This window comes from Cololabis saira, chromosome 16 (assembly GCF_033807715.1).
Source record: "Cololabis saira isolate AMF1-May2022 chromosome 16, fColSai1.1, whole genome shotgun sequence".
NCBI lineage: Eukaryota > Metazoa > Chordata > Actinopteri > Beloniformes > Belonidae > Cololabis > Cololabis saira.
This window is the reverse complement of record NC_084602.1, coordinates 3,193,752-3,216,875: the sequence shown is the minus strand read 5'-3', so window position 1 is coordinate 3,216,875 and position 23,124 is coordinate 3,193,752. Positions and strand designations below refer to the sequence as shown.

At 42.5% G+C, this 23,124-nt stretch overlaps 1 protein-coding gene across 1 annotated transcript in view; it reads right to left on the bottom strand.

Annotated features, from left to right (window-relative positions):
• LOC133462825 (potassium voltage-gated channel subfamily H member 5-like) overlaps positions 1–23,124 on the bottom strand; it is a 300,804-nt gene that overhangs the window by 255,046 nt on the left and 22,634 nt on the right. Inside the window, exons 3-6 of the mRNA XM_061744276.1 lie at positions 17,719–17,825; positions 17,414–17,542; positions 10,588–10,703; positions 3,123–3,515 (exon numbers count right to left, since the gene is read on the bottom strand). Coding sequence (XP_061600260.1) covers positions 3,123–3,515; positions 10,588–10,703; positions 17,414–17,542; positions 17,719–17,825 — 745 coding nt within the window. The remainder of the gene's footprint in view (positions 1–3,122; positions 3,516–10,587; positions 10,704–17,413; positions 17,543–17,718; positions 17,826–23,124) is intronic.

The window sequence follows — 23,124 nt, the reverse complement described above, 5'->3', positions numbered from 1 at the left end:
TATATATGTATATACATATATACATATATGTATACAGGTTCTCATATGCATATACTTCTGCTCTAGCCGGTGACTAGAAAGATGAACTTCTCTGTTCTATAGATAGAACTGGCAGTGCAGCTCCTGTGATTGACAGTTGGAGCTCACATACTGTAAAGTTTTTAATGTAATAAATGTACTAGAGGAGACTTCTCATAGCAGACTTACAACCTATCCTCTTCTCTTCAAATGATCTTTTCCAATCTTCTTCCGTTCAGCTCATCTTTCTGTCTTCAGCTGATTTTCTTCTCTTCAACTGATCTTCCTGCCGTGAGGTTTTTCCTCCTCTCTTCATCTTGTTTTCAACTGATCTTCTTGTCTTTAGCTTTTATCCTCCTCTTCAGCTGATAATCCTGTTTTAAAGTCAACTCGTTTTCTTCAGCTCATCTCCATGGCTCCAGCTGGTCTTCACTTCACGCTGATCTAACTCTTTTCATGTCATCTTCTTCAACTCGTCTTCCTGCCTTAAGTGTCTTCTCCTGTCTCCAACTCTTATCTTCTTCCATATCAGTTCTGCTTTTTTTCAGCAATATTAGCTGTCATTTTTTTTTATTTTTATTTTTTTTATTAATATGCACAAATATAAAAAAGTAATTATATTAACAATACAAGGACAAATAATTGTTCAGGAGAGGAAAAGAAGCACGGAGGGCTTATAAAAAACCCTCCCCCTCAATACAAAATCACAAAAACAAATCAATCAATAGAAAAAAAAGAAAGGAAAAAAGAAAAGGTAAAAGAAACAAAGAAAAACACAATAAACACACAAACAAAAAATATAAAATGTCAATTTCATTTCAATTAGAACAGCCTATTAATTTAGCCTAGATAAGAGATTCCCCACCAAGCTGGTCCTAAACATTTTTAAGGATGATGCAAACTTAAGAGACCGATCTAAAGAGTTCCAGAGTTGAGGGCCATGAGATCTGATAAAGGATTTGTGACTGGAGGTAAAAGAAGGAGGTGCTTGATGAGTAGAATATGAAATCATTCTCAAAAATCTTTTCTGAATTAAAAATAATTGATTAAGGTACGAAGAATAAGAAGCGCCCCAAACAATGTTGCAATATGTTATTCAGCTTTCTTTCAGCCCCACAGCATTCAACCCTGCATTTTCACAGAAAATGCAGCCAATTATAGCAATGAACGAGCTGGTAGAGGAGCCACAAATTGTACTCAAGTAAAAGTACTGTTACTTCAGAATAATATGACTCAAGTAGAAGTAAAAAGTATCATCCAAATAATTACTTGAGTAAAAGTAAAAAAGTACTTGGTGAAAAAACTACTCATATACTCAGTAACTGAGTAACACAACCATTCAAACAGACAAAAGTACAAAATAATATTATAATAATAATCATCTTCAGGCAAATTAAATCAATAAAATAATAAAATAAATTAAATTTTATAAAAAATTAATTTAAATAATCTTAAAGTAAATTCAAGTAAAAAATAAATAAAATAATAACAGAATAAAAACTAAATTAAGCACAAGTAGTACACAATTTCCAGCCTTTGTACTTTTCTTTTTTAACCAGCAGAACTAGAACAAACATGAACTCATAGAAACTCTCTGTGTGTTTGAGTTTGTGTAAATGTGACAAAACATGCAAAAACAAACATTTTTCCCAAAGAATCACCCAGTGATGTCATGAGATTGACGCGTACGTGGATAAAAGGGATAAAAGAAAAGTAACAGCTCAACGTAGCCTAATGTAGCGGAGTAAGAGGAACAGTTTCTTCTTCACAAATCTACTCAAGTAAAAGTAAAAAGTATAGTGATTCAAAACTACTCCTAAAAGTACAACATTTCCCAAAACTTACTCAAGTAAATGTAACAGAGTAAATGTAACTCGTTACTACTACCTCTGGTAATGAATATACCGGAGAAGCTCCTCTTTGCACAACTGCTTTCAGGCCACGTTTACACGTAGCCGGGTATTTACAAAAACGGATATTTTCCCCTCTACGTTTTCAAAAATATCCTCGTTTACACGGACCCGCATGAAAACGCTGTTAACGTCATGCTAGCCAATCAGAATCCTGGAAAAAACATCAACAAATGACACGTTTAACTTCCAGTTAAGGCTGATTTATGGTTCTGCGTTACACCAACGCAGAGCCTACGGCGTAGGGTACGCGGCGACGCACACCATACGGCGCGCATCGCCGCGTACCCTACACCGTAGGTTCTGCATCGATTTAACGCGGGACCATAATTCAGGCTTTACTTCCAAGATGGAATGAGAGTCTTTGGTTTGGAGTGACAGAGAAGTGGAGTTACTTTTAAGTGTGACTTTAGAATATAAAACAGGTTAAATACAAGAAAATATTGACGGTGGCCAAACTAATTGTAAACACAGGTCGCACACATGACGGTGAGTTTCTGGTGCATAATGTGACGTTCTGAAGCTTAAATCTCAGTTTTCCTCAGTTTTCCTCAGTTTTCCTCAGTTTTCCTCCGTTTTCCTCCGTTTTCCTCCGTTTAGACGCAAACGTGAAAACAGAGTTTTTGAAAATCTCCACTTTCAATTCAATTCAATTTTATTTATATAGCGTCTAATACAACAGATGTTGTCTCTAGACGCTTTCCAGAGATCCAGAACATGAACATAAACATAAACATAAACATAAACCCCCGAGCAATTATTACATAAACAATGGCAGGTAAAAACTCCCTTAATGGGAGAAAAGCCTTAAGCCAAACAGTGGCAAGGAAAAACTCCCCTTTAGGAGGGAAGAAACCCTAGGCAGGTGGAAGAAGCAATGGGATGACCAGAGGGGGGGGAGGGCCGGGAACACAGGCCAGAACGCAGCTCCTGAGGCTCCGGCCTGCAAACATACACAAAAGAGAAAAAAGGGGGGCCGGCACAAGAAACTACAACCACTTTGGCCGGAGTTTTCAGAAATGATCGTTTTTGGGGGCTTTGAGCTTCGTTTTCGTGTAAACGAACGGCCAAAACGCATGAAAACACCTTCGTTTTTGCTCCGTGTAAACGGGGCCTCAGACCTGTCCCAGGTGAATTATCCACTCCACAGGAACACAACAACAACAACCACAACAACAACATAAACAGCCTTACCTCGTCAACGTTCTCGAAGGCGTTGATGATGTCGTAGGGCAGGCAGGACAGCAGGTCGATGACGAACCAGGTCTTCAGGTAGTTCATGCGGATGAGTTTGGGGTCGGAGATCACCTCTCCCCCGGGACCCACGAAGGTGGTGTGGAAGTTGAGGACGATGTCCACCAGGAAGATGACGTCCACCACGCTGTCCAGCACCAGCCACACCAGGTTGTTCTGCTTGGTCTTGAAGGAGACGTTGTAGGGAACCATGATGGCCGTGTAGAAGGTGAGGATGAGGATGACCCAGTCCCAGGTGGTCTTGAAGGTGCAGTAGTGCAGGATGATGTGAGGCGGCGTCTTCGGGGCTTCCTGCTTGTACTGTGGGAGGATATCGGAGTTGAGCTGCAACACCTGGAAACAGGAAGGAAGAAAGAGGAAACACATCATCAGAGGTGGGTAGTAACGAGTTACATTTACTACGTTACATGTACTTGAGTAAGTTTTGGGAAATGTTGTACTTTTAGGAGTAGTTTTGAATCACTATACTTTTTACTTTTACTTGAGTAGATTTGTGAAGAAGAAACTGTTACTCTTACTCCGCTACATTAGGCTACGTTGAGCTGTTACTTTTCTTTTATCCCTTTTATCCACGTACGCGTCAATCTCATGACATCACTGGGTGATTCTTTGGGAAAAATGTTTGTTTTTGCATGTTTTGTCACATTTACACAGACTCAAACACACACAGAGTTTCTATGAGTTCATGTTTGTTCTAGTTCTGCCTGGTTAAAAAAGAAAAGTACAAAGGCTGGAAATTTTGTGCTACTTGTGCTTAATTTATTTTTTTTATTCTGTTATTATTGTATTTATTTTATTATTTATTAAAGTACTTTAAGATTATTTTAATTCAAGCTATTTTTTTTATTTATTTCAATTTATTTTATTATTTTATTTATTTAATTTGCCTGAAGATGATTATTTTGTACTTTTGTCTGTTTGAATGGTTGTGTTAAAAAAATAAATCAGACGTTACTCAACAGTTACTCAGTACTTGAGTAGTTTTTTCACCAAGTACTTTTTTACTTTTACTCAAGTAATTATTTGGATGACTACTTTTTACTTCTACTTGAGTCATATTATTCTGAAGTAACAGTACTTTTACTTGAGCACAATTTTTGGCTCCTCTACCAGCTCTGCACATCATACGTCTTTATCAGGTCTCCTCTCACCAAGGGGAGTCGGATTCTTCAAGCAAGACTTTACGTGGAACTTTTGTAACTCAGCATTTTTTAACCTTTGCTTGAGTAGCTGAAATTCTGAAATTCTTCTTCTTCCACCAAAGTAACTAACAAATTCAGATCAAACATGTGACGTACTTCACTGTCAGTATCTCGTTCATAAAATATGAGATAGAGTGATCACTATATGGATAATGTCCTGCCTATAGACCAATAACAATAATTACTAAGCTCTTATCTTAAAATGTAATTTGAGTATCTTTTTTTTATTAAATATATCCATTTATATTTATGTATATATATTTATTTATGTATATATATATATATATATATATATATATATATATATATATATATATATATATATATATATATATATATATATATATATATATATATATATATATGTATATACTGTAAGTATACAATATAGATGATTACAAGTACACTTATTCAGTTTCTATTTTACTGTATTTTTTTATTTTTAATACTAATAATTTATCTCTATCGTTTATTTAGTTAGAGTTCATGTTGCTCTGAACATGTATCTGACTTTGAGCTGCTGTAAAACCCAAATTTCCCCTCTGGGATGTTTGAATAAGAGTTAAAAATTTGTGCTATTATTCTCCCAAATCTACATGCTGTGTTTTGAGGGAATAAAGGGAGAGGGAACTGAGCTACCCGTCTTTGCAGAACAGGAGTCACATCAAATCCATTTCCAACTTTTTTCTCGACATTTCGACTTTTTTCTTGAGATTGTATTTCAACATTAATCTCGACATTTCGACTTTTTTCTCGACATTCCACCTTTCGCCATTTGCCTTCATTCTAAGGCTTATACAAGACTTTTCATTTTTTGCGGCTCCAGGAATATTTATTTTTTGTGTTTTTGGTCCAATACGTCTCTTTCAACATGTTGGGTTGCCGACCCCTGGTATAGATGTACCACCCATCAGTTGGAACTCATTAAATATGCCCTAAAGCAGGGGTGGGCAGTCCTGGTCCTCGAGGGCCGGTGTCCCTGCAGGTTTTAGATGTTTCCCTGCTTCATTGCACCATGATACAAGTGACTGTGTCAGCAACAGAATTGTGCAGCCCTGGATGACAAGCTGATGATGATGATTAATTAGAATCAGGTGTGTTAAAGCAGGGAAACATCTAAAACATGCAGGACACCGGCCCTTGAGGACCAGGATTGGTGATCCCTGCCCTAAAGTGTTGAGGAGCCAATCAATCAGTCTCTCCTTGTAGAGGGAGTCTCTGGGCGGGTTAACGCCATGACAACAGAGCAGTGGTGTTATCTGGGATTGAATTGGCTTTGGCTTTAACATTTGAAGACTTGGACTCAGCATTTTCTTTGGAAATTGAGCAGCAAACAGCACTCGACCCGTTCCTTTGCCAGGAAGACATTTTTCCTGTTTTGCCAACATGGCAACATGGCCAATGTTGAATTGGCCGGTTAGCTCCCCTGGCCACTGGCCAAGCTAAATGCATGGGACTGGCGGTGGTCGTCTGCTCGTTATTGGCCCTGATTGAGGACCGATTGAAAGTGACTGATGAGTCTGGACTTCCAGCCCTTCACCTTGGCATCAACAACAAGAGGGAGAGTCAAATTCTCCGCTGATAGTCAGCAGTCCTGAATCCTGGCGTTTGCAAAGGAAATGTTGGACACCAAGGTTTTCTGTGACAGCCTCTAAAGGAAAGTGATGGATGAGGTCCATCTCATTTACAAATGGTCAATGAAGCCTTTCTAGACGTAATCTGAACAGTATGAACATCCGGCACTGGAGTTGAGGGGGGATGAGGGGGGATGAGGGGGGATGAGGGAGGATGGCATCCCCCCTGAAATAAAAACAGTCAAAATCAGTAGAAAAATCTGCCAGTGGAACAAGATTTTTTTGCTTGTAATAAGAAGATAAATTTTGTCCCACTGGCAGATTTTTCTACTTATTTCAAGTGAAAATTTACTTGAAACAGGTGAAAATTGTCAAATAAGTTATTTTTCTGGTGATGACTCTAAATGTTGAAATAGCAGTAAAACCCCATTCATTGATGAAATGACATAAGGGATGGAAAGGAGGGATGGCAGTTTTACAGGGGGATGATTTGGACCGTTTTTATTTCAGGGGGGGATGATTTGGACCGTTTTTATTTCAGGGGGGATGATTTGGACCGTTTTTATTTCAGGGGGGATGATTTGGACCGTTTTTATTTCAGGGGGGATGATTTGGACCGTTTTTATTTCATGGGGGATGCCATCCCCCCTCATCCCCCTCAACTCCAGTACTGGTCAGGAACACGGTCTACTTTCCAGACTTCTCCAACGAGGATCCAGGGTGGAGAGCAACTGCAGCCACGCAGCCAGCTCTTCATAAAGTGGGATGTTGCAAAGGTCAACACCCACGCTCTTAATCACATTTCCTCTACGCAAGCATTTTCCCGTGAAAACCCATCTGGCGGTCGTGATATCAGTAAATTGTTCTGGCTAAAACTTTACAGCCACATTACCCCGATATCAGAACTGCCCATTACACAGCGCAGTCATTAAGTCATTAAGTCCAGTCCGGTCAATATCCTCTGCTGCAGGGCTGATGTGTGAGCCAGACAAGATTTACATAGTTTTATAGAACTAAAGACATTTTAAAGCGTGGAAATACACCACTAAAAAAATGTTACAGCCGCCTGTTTTGTTTTGTTTTGTTTTTGTTTAGTTTAGTTTTTTTTTAAGGTCAAAACCAGAACCAGAACCAGTACCAGTACCAGGCTGAGAAAAAGTGAAAACAGGAAGTTGATCCGGGTGTTATTTCTACTCTATTTCTTCTTCAACAGCTCCCTTATCTTCCTCTTCTCGTCTCACCTGCTCATGTGAATGCTGTTTCATTTAAGCAACACATTTCCTTATTTATGTATGAATGGATGAACCCCAAACCAACCAACAAAAGGTTCAGACCCCCATCAATAACTTATGTCTTGTAGACAAAAACAACATTCACCAAGTTGCAAAATCCCTTTTCCAAATTTCACTAGAAGTTATAATTTTATTCAAAAAGACCGCAATTTTCACCACACATTGGCCTTTTTGGTCTCCCTGAGGAGTTTATATCCGATACTCTACTAAAGAATTGGATGTAATAGCTTTCACCTCCGTGATTGCTAAACGCCACGTCCTTCTTAACTGGAAATCCACGACAGCTCCTTCCAGTAACAGTGGATTAACGAGGTTATGTTATTTTTAAAAGTAGAGAAAAGTAGATACTCAAGAAGGGGAAACTTGAACAAACTCTATAATAAATGGCAGTTTATGGACTTTTTTGCGACATCCTTCTTTTCTCCCTTCCTTCTTTCCTTCCTTCTTTCCTTCCTTCTTTCCTTCCTTCTTTCCTCCCTTCCTTCCTTCCTTCCTTCCTTCCTTCTTTTTCCCTTCCTTCCTTCTTTTTTCCCTTCCTTCCTTCTTTCCTCCCTTCTTTCCTTCCTTCTTTTTTCCCTTCCTTCCTTCTTTCCTTCTTTTTTCCCTTCCTTCCTTCTTTCCTCCCTTCTTTACTTCCTTCCTTCTTTCTTTCCTTCCTTCTTTCCTCCCTTCTTTCCTTCCTTCCTTCCTTCCTTCCTTCCTTCCTTTCTCCCTTCCTTCCTTCTTTTTTTCCTTCCTTCTTTCCTCCCTTCTTTACTTCCTTCCTTCTTTCTTTCCTTCCTTCTTTCCTCCCTTCTTTACTTCCTTCCTTCTTTTCTCCCTTCCTTCCTTCTTTCCTCCCTTCCTTCCTTCTTTTCTCCCTTCCTTCCTTCTTTTCTCCCTTCCTTCCTTCCTTCTTTTCTTCCTTCCTTCCGTCCTTCTTTTCTCCCTTCCGTCCTTCTTTTCTCCCTTCCTTCCTTCTTTTTGTTCTTCTTTCCTTCCTTCTTTTCTTCCTTCCTTCTTCCCTTCCTCCTTCCTTGACCTGAAGACAGCACAAGGGTTAAAGATTTTTACTTTTTGTCTATCCTTATGTTAATTATTTCATCCAGACTATGTGTATTTCATTGTATTGTTTATCTGGTCTTGTTTTGTGTTATCGTTATTTGTTCTTTAAAAGTATGTACATTTAAATTCTCTGGTGCATACAACCATGTTCATTGCTGTCACCAATGTGCCCTGGAATATGGAAGGGCCTTTGTTACTTTTGCATCAATAAAAAAATATGAAACAAAAAGACTTCAATTTGCTGTCACTGTCTTTAATCAAAGATGAGTCAGAATTGACTGAAGTTTAAAAAGTGCAGGCTGAAGGAAGCTGGGATCTGTCAACGAGTGTATGTGACTTTAAGTGTACAGTAAGCTTTATGTAACTCAATCCTAAAAAAAGATTTGAATGTGGTGGTCAGTGTTTTATACAAGAGTACAGGTTATTTACAGCCTGTACAGACTCACACGCAGAAACTCAGATGTTCAATTCACATCGTTCATAAAGAGTTCATATATAATACATAGATGAATAAATCCTATTGTTTTTCAGCTGGAATTTAAGTACGTCAGTTCTGACAAGTTCAAAACACAAGTTACGAGTTTAAGAAGATTAAAACTAAATGTTTTAACATATTTGAACCTTTTAACTTCCCATTTGAATACTTACAGTATAGCATCAACTAATGAGGAGGATTTTTTAAATGATTCTGTTGAACCACAATTCAAAAGAAATATCTGATTTTCATTTGTCAGTGGTTAGTAAATTATTAATTACTATTATTGTCATTTTCAAATGATTTCAGTGATCATTAAAACCTGAAAGTCCAGGGTCAAGGGTTACCGTCTTAAAGACGAGCAACGATTAGATAACGTCAACAGATATCGAAGATTAAAAACAGTCACCAACGAATTTAATTGTGGACAAGAACATTTCAACAGTGAGGCGTGAACTTCCTTCCTATACACTATACATATCCTATATTCCTATATACTCTGCTGAAAGTTACACAATAGAGTACAGCGCCAGGTAAACAATAGTCATAGTCATAGTCAGCAGAGAGGACATCATTGCAAAAGGGTTTTTACTAGGACTGGGACTCGATTAAAAAAATTTATTGAAAGAATTACAGGCTTTGTAATTAATTAATCCCAATTAATCGCAATTTGATCGCATCTCAATTTTAGACCTGAGAACAATGAGATTTCCTTTCTTTGTTTGTTTCAAATGGATTTTTGTATACGAGTGAATGATTGACTAGTGAAAACATATGTTCAATTTATGAAACAGTTGATTTTTATCAAGCTGGTGCTTCACCAAGAACAAATCAGTGCAATTTGCTATAAAGTGCAGTAAATTAAATATATGCAGTATGCACATTGAATGAGACAGGTAGCCTATAGTCAAGGACCTTCTGTAAACACTTAACTATAACAAAATACTTTCAACTGTTTCAAGTACATTCCAGAACATGGAAAATCATTAGAAAACAGAGCACGCTTCCATCCATCCATTTTTTAAACTAAATTTCCATCCACGGGACCAACGAGACCCTTTTCGTCTGCGACTTCAATCATCTTTAACGTGTGTGGTAACAACTTAGCTTGTGTTATGACGACGGCCGCACTTCATTAACACTAATGCACGTTGTTTGCAGAACCTTGAGAGAGAGAGTTGTAAAACGCTTTGATTTCGCCGCGGAGCTTACAATGGGAGTCCACGTAAGTGTCATAACTCTCTCGGTGCGTCCCAAATGCCATACTAAAAAGTATATACTAAAAAGTATACTTAAGTTCGGCACACTTTTGAGTAAATATCAGTAAATATCATTAGGGGGGAAGTACGCAGCCTCTCTCTCAAGGGTCTGGTTGGTTGGTGCGACGTCCGTTTGAAAGTCGTCCCGTGAGAAACTTTCCGAGGGGAAAAAACTAATGCGATTAAAATGCGCTATCTTTTCTAGCGCGTTTTTTTTCTGTAATTAATTAATCGAAATTAACGCACTAAAGTCTCAGCCTTAGTGTGGCCGGGTGGAGATGTTGACGGGACACGCACCTGTGTCCCATCCACCTGAGTGGCTGCCACGCCTCCACCCGGCCTGCCTTTATAAGGCAGAGCTGGACAGCAGCAAAGGGGTCGGAGAAGCTGTGTGTGATGCTTGTGCACATGTGGGTGGTTTGTGAGAAATAAAAAGGGTCTGCACAAAACTCCGTGTCTCTCCGTCCTTCGGTCGGGCCCCCGTGGCACCCACCCTGCCACACTTAGTTTTTACCGTTCCTGTGCGGAACATGTGTGAGTGCTGGTGTGTGCCGCTCACCTCCGCCAGTCGGGACTGTTTATGGCTCACTTCATGTTTGCCGATGGGTGCCAGCTGCTGCAGCGTGTTGCGGTTGTTGGTTAGCGCCCGTGTAAGTCGTGCAAACTTGGCCCAACCTGCAAAGATGAGATGTTAATCACTACCAGAATCATACTGTCACAGCTTTCCTGGTTTTAAGGTTTGCATCTCGGACAGTGCTTCATGTCCACAACTCAGTGAGACCCTGCCGACTCCTCGCCACCGCCGTCAGTCCAGCTCCAGCGTCTTATCTGGATGTGCAGAAGATTTACACAACTTTTGTGTGTGCTTTCCATGAGATTACTGTCTTTAATTTTAACTGCATTGAAATGAAGACCCACCCTGCAGAAACTCAGTCCAGTCCAGCCCCAAAATACTTTTTTTTCCCCTTTCGACATGGACGTAGCCGAGGAGCTCGACGCCTTCTTCAGCTTTAACCCTTTAATGCCGGATGCTTCAGCATTGGTACATGAATTTCTGAGACCACCCCGTCATCAACAAAAAAAAAAAAAAAAAGATTATACAAACAAAAATGTTTTTTTAAATGTAAACAACTAAATAAAAGATACATCAGTTTCCCTGATGTATCCATAATGATTGGAAAAATAATTATTTAGAAGTTGTTCAATACAGAATTGGAGGTGATTTTCATTTCAATATAGAATCAACATTTTAGACACTTTTTTTTTTTTTTTTGGGGGGGGGGGGGTTTATATGTCAGGCATTAAATGTGTTAAGAGTATCCAGTTCCTGCAACCTTTGGTAAAACTCTAAATCCGCCGCCCAGTAGCCAAATGCCTCATTCTGGCAGAAAACAACCTAAAGCAGTCGTCTTCATACACGACCCCCACATTTCCGTTTAGTTCTCCCATGAATGTGACAGGTTTGTGCTGCAGCCTGTGGAATGTGTTTCCTCTTAATTCACATATGAATACATCTCAATAACACTTGTGACATTTCAACTCTAAACATATTTTCATTTGAAGCATTTTGACCAACAAATGTATACACCAAACTCAAGATGAATAATCCATCCATCCATCCATCCATCCATCCATCCATCCATCCATCCATCAATCCATCCATCCATCCATCCATCCATCCGTCCATCCATGTCCGCCGCTTATCCGTTCCCGGGTCGCGGGGGCAGCAGTCTCAACAGAGATGCCCAGACTTCCTTCACCCCAGACACTTCCTCCATCTCTTCCTCATCTCTTCCTCCATCTCTTCCTCCAGCTCTTCCTCCATCTCTTCCTCCAGACACTTCCTCCAGCTCTTCCTCCATCTCTTCCTCCAGCTCTTCCTCCAGCTCCTCCGGGGGGAGGCCGAGACGTTCCCAGGCCTGTAGAGAGACATAGTCTCTCCAGCGTGTCCTGGTTCTTCCCCGGGGTCTCCTCCCGGAGGGACATGCCTGAAACACCTCCCTAGGGAGGAGGGACATGCCTGGAACTCCTCCCTAGGGAGGAGGGATATGCCTGGAACTCCTCCCTAGGGAGGAGGGATATGCCTGGAACACCTCCCTATGGAGGAGGGACATGCCTGGAACACCTCCCTAGGGAGGAGGGACATGCCTGGAACTCCTCCCTAGGGAGGAGGGATATGCCTGGAACACCTCCCTATGGAGGAGGGACATGCCTGGAACACCTCCCTAGGGAGGAGGGACATGCCTGGAACACCTCCCTAGGGAGGAGGGATATGCCTGGAACACCTCCCTATGGAGGAGGGACATGCCTGGAACACCTCCCTAGGGAGGAGAGACATGCCTGGAACACCTCCCTAGGGAGGAGGAACATGCCTGGAACACCTCCCTAGGGAGGCGTCCAGGAGGATCCGGTACAGATGCCCAAGCCACCTCAGCTGACCCCTGTCAATGTGAAGGAGCAGCGGCTCGACTCCGAGCTCCTCCCGGGTGACCGAACTCCTCACCCTATCTCTAAGGGAGCGTCCAGCCACCCTGCGGAGGAAACTCATCTCTAAGGGAGCGTCCAGCCACCCTGCAGAGGAAACTCATCTCTAAGGGAGCGTCCAGCCACCCTGCGGAGGAAAGTCATCTCGGCCGCTTGTATCCGCGATCTTGTCCTTTCGGTCACTACCCAAAGTTCATGACCATAGGTGAGGGTAGGTGTGTAGATTGACCGGTAAATTGAGAGCTTCACCTTTCGACTCAGCTCCTTCTTCACCACGACGGTCCGGTACATCGACCGCATAACTGCGGACGCTGCACCGATCGGTCTGTCAATCTCACACTCCATCGTTCCCTCACTCGTGAACAAGATCCCGAGATACTTGAACTCCTCCACCTGAGGCAGGACTTCTCCACCCACCCGGAGAAGGCATGCCACCCTTTCCCGGTGGAGAACCATGGCCTCGGTCTTGGAGGTGCTGATTCTCATCCCTGCCGCGTCGCACTCGGCCTCAAACCGCCCCAGCAGATGCTGAAGGTCCCGGTCTGATGAAGCCAACAGGACAAAATCATCCGCAAAAAGCAGAGATGAAATCCTGTTGTTCCCAAACCGGATCCCCTCCGGCCCCTGGCTACGCCTAGAAATCCTGTCCATAAAAATTATGAACAGAACCAGTGACAAACAGTGCCATAATTCACCATAATTCATAGTTGTAAAAAAAGTTTGTAGCTTTTGTAAAAAAGGTTTGTAGCTTTGTATATCCAATGTTGCACACAGACAAATTAATTCCACAGCTACAAAAATGTTTTACACATGCACAAAATATTTCTACAAGTACAAATATATTTTTTGCACATGCACAAAATATTTCTACAAGTACAAATATTTTTAGCAAGTACAAATATTTTTTGCACACGCACAAAATATTTCTACAAGTACAAATATTTTTTTCAAGTACAAATATTTTTTTGGTATTTGGTTTTTTGTTGCAGATTTCCAGTGCTTGACGTGTGTTTCTGTGTGTTCCTGCTTCCTGGATTGGCAGTGGATGTCGTCACCCCCCCCCCGCAAAAAAATGTTTTATATTATATTATATATATTATATATATATATATATTTATATTTTTTGCAAGTACAAATATTTTTTGCACACGCACAAAATATTTCTACAAGTACAAAGTTTATTTACAGATACAAAATATTTATCACCGGGAGGAGACCCCGGGGAAGACCCAGGACCCGCTGGAGAGACTATGTCTCTCGGCCATTATTGCTCCTGGTTTGTATTTTCCTTCGCCCCCCCCGGGGACCTTTCTGGAGGCCATCCCACCACTGCCACCAAATGTCACACTCTGACCTAGAGTGAGGGTAGTAGGTCGAAAAAGGCCAACTGAAAAACTGTAAAAAAAGTGTACTTCAACCCTCAAAAATGTAAAGAAAGGTAGCAAGACAGTCCGTTTGGTGCAACAAAATGAGAATGAATTGTTTTATCTTCCAAAGACAGTAGCAGACAAAGAAAAAATGCCAAAAAAGAGTATGTACAAAACTGCTCTATTAGGTCTGCACCGCACCACAGCCCTTCTCTGACAGACTAGGCAGTGTAGATCCCCTCCATTTAAAGGCTAGGCCCCTCCCACTGGACCATACCATCTTCAATTGGAATCAATTAGATATTCAGTTAACCATACCGGTTATTTCTCACATCACAACATTATAAAGCCTATTTACATTTTTAGATACATCAAAGCATTCAACCAAACTAAGAAATAAGTTACACTCCATCAGTTGGTATGGTGCAGTCCGATGGCCTGAGCATGTTCCCTACACAGGCACTATAATAGACAGCCTGAAACTCTACTCGGGTCCCTTGTCACTGCCCAGAACCAGGAAGCACTGTGGTAAGAAAAAAGCAACCATTAGACACTGACACTCATGACTTAGTCTTTAAATAATAAAGTTAACTCAAAACCATAACATTGTGTTTGTGTGTGTGTTTCTGTAACTTTATGGAGAAAAATAGCACAGGACACATACCAAGATGTTAAATGTAGCTTAGTGTGTGCACCCCAGCCCCCGAATCTCGCGCTCAGAATGCACGCCGATTTTTCCCAGTGTCCAGCCGCGGTACTGCAACAAAAAATCCCATGGGGCCCAGAAAGCTTTTTTCCCATAGACCGCAATAGTAAAAGAGAAGCCTCTAAAACTGTTCACAGGAACCTCCAGATTACTAATCTTTGTATTCTATATTTTTAAGTCATGGACTTTATATCCGTCAAAAATGTTTTATAACGGCCAGAAAAGTCAAAGAAAAGTCTCTTTCTGGGCGTGACGTCACGGCTGACGTCACAGCCGTGTCCGTGCATTCCACGGATGTTTTATATTAATATATATTATGTAATTATATTATATTAATACATTAATAATATATGTAATACTATACATGTACAAATATACATTAATTAATATATTATATTAATACATATTATATTAATACTCGCGTCATTGTCCCGGGGCATGATGGGAGGTGACTCAACTGCGCATGCTCTATGGGCCCGTGTATGCGGAAGTAAACCCGGAAGTCAGGAACTTTTTCAGCGTATGCGCTGGCTGAGCAAAATGCATTGAAATGAATGGGCGGCCATTTTTTTGTCTTCCATCCAGTTCTATAATACAAGCATGGTGCACCCACCAACCTAGCAATAGCATGCTACCTGGCTAACATGTGGTATGTGGTATGTGGAATGAGTGGTATGTGGAATGAGTGATGGTGTGGTGTGCTGGTGTAGTGTTTCTCCAGTGGCCACAATTAGCAATAACCCGCGCACGGCCATGTAAACACCAATAACCAGAAATTGCTCATATTCCGGTTTTAAAAACCCCAATATGAGCCCTGGGTTACTCCTTTTAAAATCCGAATATTGGGTCATGTAAACACCAAACTGACAATCCCCATCAAACGGAACAGGAATCTGTTTTCTGCACATGCTCTGTTCACAAGGAATCCTGGTCTTTTGAGTCCAGGAAGTTCTTATAAACACGGAGAAACAAGACCAGGAGGAGACTAATCACTTCATAAATGTAATGAAGGATATGAACATTTCTGCATTTGTAGACGGTAGAAAGTACCGGGATAGAAGATTTACAAGAAGGTGAGAGAAAAGTTGCACGAAGCAGGATTTGTAGGAACGCCAGACCAGATCAAGCTCCGCTGGAAGATGCTGAAAAAGGCGACTTCTACTGGACTGTTGATTATCCTCCGTGCTGCTGTTATTGTTGTTGTTTTGAATTTGGATACAGGAAGAAGAAGCAGAAATGACGGGAACTGTGTCATGACGTTCTCCGTGTGTCGCTGGTTTGATCCAGATTTCCCAAATGATTAATCACCATGTAAACAGGGATGACCCTGTTTGCTCACACATGGAAACAGATTATTCCCAATGTTTCAGTAACCAGAATATTGACCTTAACCCCAATCCTGACTGCATGTAAACGTAGTCAATATTTGTTGAGCTTCTGTTGTTGGGCTGCTGCGGAGCATGTCAGCTGAGCGGATAAACAACTCCCACGGCAGCTCCGGGCCGATCTGTGCAGCGAGGACCAGAGGCCCCTGCACGCGAGCGTGACTGTTTACACGGATGTACGTCAAAAAGACAAGACGGCACGAGGGGTAGGCGATCCTCGTCAAAGGGCAAGCATGCCCGCCCAGCAGCGCCGGGACGCTCTCCCAGGGCGGGAAGCTGACACTGCACATCAGTCAGGACGCCGCCCACGTCTCCGGTGAGCAGTACTCCAGTTGTAGAGAAAAACCAGGGGGGATGGTGGATTTTATCATATGGGGACAGATAATTTGTGCTGATTACAAATAATATAATATATTACAAATAATAGCAGTGACCAAAACACCTACAGAAATACTGCAGGAATGACATAGCAGCAGTTAAATGCAGCCTTCTGTAAGCTTTAAATATCCACTGGGCTTACATCAAATACATCAAAACACAACAATAAAAAACACTTTTCTGAACTTATCAATATGACTCTGTCCTTCACAGGATAAGTAACATGGATCACTGCAAAAACTCACAATCTTAACAAGAATATCCGTCTTATTTCTAGTTAAAATGTCTCATTTTAGTAAAAAAATCTCATTACACTTAAAACAAGACTCATCACTGGAAAAAACAACAATTTTCACCTGTTTCAAGTAGATTTTCACTTGAAATAAGTCGAAAAATCTGCCAGTGGAACAAGATTTTTTTGCTTGTAATGAGAAGATAAATCTTGTCCCACTGGCAGATTTTTCTACTTATTTCAAGTGAACATTTACTTGAAACAGGTGAAAATGGTCAAATAAGTTATTTTTCTGGTGTTATTTTTCTGGTGATGACTCTAAATGTTGAAATAGCAGTAAAACCACATTCATTGATGAAATGACATAAGGGATGGAAAGGAGGGATGTCAGTTTTACAGGGGGGATGATTTGGACCGTTTTTATTTCAGGGGGGATGATTTGGACCGTTTTTATTTCAGGGGGGGGGTGCCGTCCCCCCTCATCCCCCCTCATCCCCCCTCATCCCCCCTCAACTCCAGTACTGCGGTGAGTCCTGACGGCATCACAGCCTCCTCCCACACAACCCCACAGCTTCCCAGGTCCTGTATTGCACTGAAACAAGACTCCTCTCTTTTATTGGTTTATTTGTTTTGTTTTGTTTTTGTTATCCAGCTGCAGCCTGGGATGAAATAATGTCAAATAAAAGAGGAGAAATGTGCAGCCAGCACATGTGGAATGAGGGATGAGAAGGAGACGACAGAATTACATAAGAGTAGGAGGAGTCATAAGAAACAGGTGAAAAAGGTGGAAGAAGGGGGGTGGAAACACAGCTCAGGTGACACCCAACCCTCACCTTTTGTAGTTTCATCTTCAATGGGCTGTTTGAACAGGGTGATGTCCTTAAACGTGCAGAGGAACAAAACCACCTTGTCGTTCTCGTTTCTGATGGGAGCCACCTGCATGTAGAACCACACGGGGCTGCCTGCAACACAGATAGATATATAGATAGATAGATCGATCGATCATTACCAGGTACAACGAAACTAAAAGTGCTCTCCAGTCAGTGCATCATATATAAAATAAAATAACTAAAGCTGTCGGCAAAGACAGAGGACTACAGACACGAGACCAACATGGAGGGAATGATGAAACACTCACGGTTCTTTCTGTAGAGCAGGATCTCAAAACAGTTGGACTCGTAGTTGTCGAATGTCTGCCTCACTTTGTCAATGCTTTTCTTGTCTGTCAGCTCTCCGTACATGAAGCTGGAGGAGGGAGAAAGCTTGGTGAGAACAGAACCGTCATCGCCATCCTGAGCTCTTTGGCTTCAGACACACGTTAAAATGATCCGGTCAAACTTCAGATTTTACAAGTTTACTTTTTGGCTTTTCTTAGCGTAAACTGATACATCTGAACAAGTTCAGAGGGAAGATTTAGGATTGGGCCCTTCATCTTAACCCTTGTGCTGTCTTCGGGTAGGAAGGAAGGAAGGAAGGAAGGAAGGAAGGAAGGAAGGAAGGAAGGAAGGAAGGAAGGAAGGAAGGAAGGAAGGAAGGAAGGAAGGAAGGAAGGAAGGAAGGAAGGAAGGAAGGAAGGAAGGAAGGAAGCAAGGAAGGGAGGGAGGGAGGGAGGGAGGAAGGAAGGAAGGAAGGATCGAAGGAAGGGAGAAAGGAAGGAAGGAAGGAAGGAAGGAAGGAAGGAAGGAAGAAAAGATCGAAGGAAGGGAGAAAGGAAGGAAGGAAGGGAGAAAAGAAGGAAGGAAGGAAGGAAGGAAGGAAGGAAGGAAGGAAGGAAGGAAGGAAGGAAGGAAGGAAGGAAGGAAGGAAGGAAGGAAGGAAGGAAGGAAGGGAGGGAGGGAGGGAGGGAGGGAGGGAGGGAGGGAGGGAGGGATAGGGAGGAAGGAAGGAAGGAAGGAAGGAAGGAAGGAAGGAAGGAAGGAAGGAAGGAAGGAAGGAAGGAAGGAAGGAAGGAAGGAAGGAAGGAAGGATCGAAGGAAGGGAGAAAGGAAGGAAGGAAGGAAGGAAGGAAGGAAGGAAGGAAGGAAGGAAGGAAGGGAGGGAGGGAGGGAGGGAGGAAGGAAGGAAGGAAGGAAGGAAGGAAGGAAGGAAGGAAGGAAGGAAGGAAGGAAGGAAGGAAGGAAGGAAGGAAGGAAGGAAGGAAGGAGGAAGGAAGGAAGGAAGGAAGGAAGGAAGGAAGGAAGGAAGGAAGGAAGGAAGGAAGGAAGGAAGGAAGGAAGGAAGGAAGGAAAGATCGAAGGAAGGGAGAAAGGAAGGAAGGAAGGGAGAAAAGAAGGAAGGAAGGAAGGAAGGAAGGAAGGAAGGAAGGAAGGAAGGAAGAAAGAAAGAAAGAAAGAAAGAAAGAAAGAAAGAAAGAAAGAAAGAAAGAAAGAAAGAAAGAAAGAAAGAAAGAAAGAAAGAAAGAAAGAAAGAAAGAAAGAAAGAAAGAAAGAAAGAAAGAAAGAAAGAAAGAAAGAAAGGAGAAAAGATGGAAGGAAGGGAGAAAAGATGGAAGGAAGGGAGAAAGGAAGGAAAGAAGGGAGGGAGGGAAGAAGGAAGGAATGGAGAAAATAAGGAAAGAAGGAAGGAAAAGCAAAGAAGGTAATAAAGGAACAAATGATGAAAGGGAGGTAGGAAGAAAAAGGAGTAAAGGAGGATAAAAAAGGAGGTAAAGAGGAAAGGAAGAAGGAAGGAGAGAGCAGGAGGAAAGAAGAAGGAAGGAGAATTAGGTCATTTTGACCCAAAGACAGTACAAGGGTTAATCTGTGCTAATATGTTTACCATGAAAAATATCTTTCTTTTCAAACATCTGCAGTCTGGAGGATGAATAAGCCAGAGAGGAGTGAGTCTTCAGGCCTTCTGTTCTATTTTACAGGGTGTACATGGAGGATCGGCAGCTTTAAATACGTGGGGGTGTGACACTTTACACATCACAGCGGGTCAAGAGCTCAACAGCAACTGGAGTTCCCAGGAGGCTGCAGACGTGTGGAGAGGAGAGCTCCGCTGTTGGGAGCGTTCCCACCGCAGGGTTACTGCAGACGCCTGCAGAGCAGTGAAGACCGCCCAAGAGAGAGTCCTCACCAACTCCACCGTCCTCTTTGCAGAGCCTCTGCAACCGCAGAGAGCGTCCTCCAATCGCCCGCTCACATCGACCCTCAGAGCAGCAGTGCAGATGTTTTCATAATTGTTATAATGTATATATATATGTGTTTGGTATCCACTGCAGCGGATGTGCATGTGACAACAGCACTGAAACTTTAGAGATACAATCATGAAACAAATGGAGGGATGGATACACCTTCATGTCTCTGTCTTGTTCTTTTAAATCCTCTAGCTTTTATTTCATTTATTAGGGCCCTAGTGCTTACAGTGCGAAGGCCCTATTGTATCTGTAGGAATTTTTTTTATTCTTTCTTCTGACAAAAGGAGGACCTTTTTTTCCCCCTAAACGTGCCCCAAAAGTCACCAAATTTTGCACGCAAGCCAGGCCTGGCGAAAAATTTGATATTTAATGGTTTGCATTAATAGGCGTGGCCTAATTGCTCAACAGCGCCCCCTAGAAAACTTTGTGCCTCAAGCCCCACAATACGGTTTGACGTACATGCACGAAAATCGGTACACACCTGTATCATGTCGCAACTTGAAAAAAAAGTCTCTTGGCGCCATGGCCGAAACCGAACAGGAAGTCGGCCATTTTGAACATTTTGAATTAATTGTGTAATTTTGGCGCAATTTATGCCATTCCTTCACCAGTTAATACAGCCCGAACCGTAACGTGCACCCAGGTGTGTTATACATCAAAATGTGCGTCTCCATCCTGCGACGACGTGCATTACTTTTCTCAGTCAAAAGCATTACCGTGGCAACGATAGACGCCAAAAAGCGCGCCCCCCCCTTCATCTGATTGGTCCATATTTGATAGTTCCTACTTTCTGCCATAACTTTTGAATGGTTGGACATAAAGACTCGTGAGCGGTGTCATCGGACTCGGTATTGAGTACTTCACCATTGGCATTAATTAGCCCCGCCCCTTCTTCTGATTGGTCGATATTTTATAATCCCTATTTTCTGCCATAACTTTTGAATGTTTTGATATTCAGAGTCGTGGCTGGTTTCATCCGCTAAATGTCCAGGCCTGAAGAATCTACATCAAGTCATACAAGCTTCCACTGCAGCCTGAACGTGCACAAGGGTGCGAGGGCCCGTTCATCGCTGATTGCAGCTTTAATTCTATTTTATTCTTTTCTGCACCTTGAGAGACACAGTCTGCCAAATCAAAGTAAAGCCGATCGTCTGCACTTCTTTTAGCCGATGTGATCTGGGGAGTGCCAGAGATCTATTCCTGATCTGGGAAACTGTACAGCAGCTCCAGATGTCCAATTATGCAGCAACACCAACAGCTGACAGGAGCTGGTAAACTGGGACAGTGGATGCTACGGCTTTGTCCACCGTCATCTGGGTTTCCCTGGAGACTTTCTGTCATTTCTGAGAAGCAAAATCCCGAGTTTGCTGCATCATCCTTCTTCCCTCTGATTTGGTAAACTCGTGCTTTTTCACGTGGTGGTTTGTTAAATGCTGGAGCTTTACTTGTGTTATTTTTAGCTACATTCCTGCTATCTCTGGAAACCACAGCCTTGCAGATCTGTTGGTTTAAAAAGATCTTTATCCAAAACTAATTAACATACCACTGTTTCTCTACCTGGCAACTCCAACAGGAAGCTTCACGGCAGCGTGGCAGCGCTCCCTGGACCAGCTTTCAGAGCAGCAGTGAGGAGTTAGTGGTATTAATGGTATCAGATTGTGTACAGACATAAACGCTCGCCAGTGAAGGTACCAGCACCTCCAGCTGGATCAGAGACTGTTTCCAATAACGGTTTCAACTGTAGAATCTACTTTGTTTCTCAGTTATTGATTTTCTTCTTCTTCTTTTTGTTCTTAATCCTGTTCAGAGCTGCTGGGGGGTTGGAAGCTGTCTGAGGTGTCACCAGGCACGAAGTCGGCAGTGATTACGGGGCCGTACAAAGAAAAATGAGACTTTCTCACAGTCGCATCTAAAGTCAAGTTAGAGTGATCCTTTAACCCTTGTACTGTCTTTGGGTCAAAATGACCCAGCTCTTCTATCCTTCTTTCCTCCTGCCATGCTCTCTCCTTCCTTCTTCCTTTCCTCTTTTCCTCCTTTACGCCTTTTTCTTCCTACCTCCCTTCCGTCATTCATTCCTTTATTACCTTATTTGCTTTTCCTTCCTTCTTTCCTTATTTTCTCCATTCCTTCCTTCTTCCCTCCCTTCTTTCTTTCCTTTTCTCCATTCTTTCTTTCCTTCCTTTCTCCCTTCCTTCCATCTTTTCTCCCTTCCTTAATCCCTTTCCTACTTCCTTCCTTCTTACCCTCTTTTCTCTTTTCTCCCTTCCTTCCATCTTTTCTCCCTTCTTTCCTCCCTTCCTTACTCTCTTTCCTACTTCCTTCCTTCTTTTCTCCTTTCTCCCTTCCATCTTTTCTCCATTCCTTACTCCCTTTCCTACTTCCTTCCTTCTTTTCTCCTTTCTTCCTGACTTCCTTCTTTCCTTCCTTTCATCTTTTCTCCCTTCTTTCCTCCCTTCCATCTTTTCTCCCTTCCTTACTCCCTTTCCTACTTCCTTCCTTCTTTCCTTCTTTTCTCCTTTCTTCCTTACTTCCTTCTTTCCTTCCTTCCATCTTTTCTCCCTTCCTTCATTCTGTAGCAGGGCGAGTGCTACGGGGCCCGACCGACAGGACAGAGAGGACAGGGGGCTCTGTGCACAAACTCTTTATTTCCCACACGTGAACAAGCAGACACACATGCACCAGCAGCTCCAGCAGCCTCTCCAACAGCCCCCTTTGCTGCTGTGCGGTCCCTTCTTATGAAGGCAGGCAGGGTGGAGATGTTGATGGGACACACCTGTGTCCCATCACCCGAGTGGCTGCTCCTCCACCCTGCCACACATTCCTTCTCTTCTCCCTTCACCCTCCCTTGACCCAAAGACAGCACAAGGGTTAACCTAACGTACGTGTTTCTGGACTAACGGAGAAAGCTGTAGAAAAGCCGAGCCGGCACAAAGAGATCGTGCAAAGGCTGGGATTCACACCCACAACCTTCTTGTTGGAAGGCAACAGCGCTCACGACCACCACCACCACCACCACGGCCACGGAAGGAAATGAGTTGGGAGAAACTGAAAAGAGAGTTGTTGGTTGTTGAGTTGATATGTTGATTGAACTCACTTATATATAAATATAAATAAATGTTCTACGCTGTGGCGCTGTAGCCACAGGTGTGTTAGGGTGTGCCGGCGCCGCCCACAGAGGCAGCTAACCCAAACATTTGATGTATTTTTGGTTTTTGTCTTACTAGTATGTTTGACTCGATCAGTTTGTAAAACATTGCCGTCAGGCTAAGCGTTAAGACGTGTGGACGTGTTGCGCACGCCGGGCTGGGATTTGAGACACTGGTTTGGAGGACTCTGGGTTGACTGTTTGGGCGACTCATCAAACGGAGGGTGGATGGGGGGTAGGGGTAGGACGATACGGGTAACTCACCATTCAATACTGTGGCG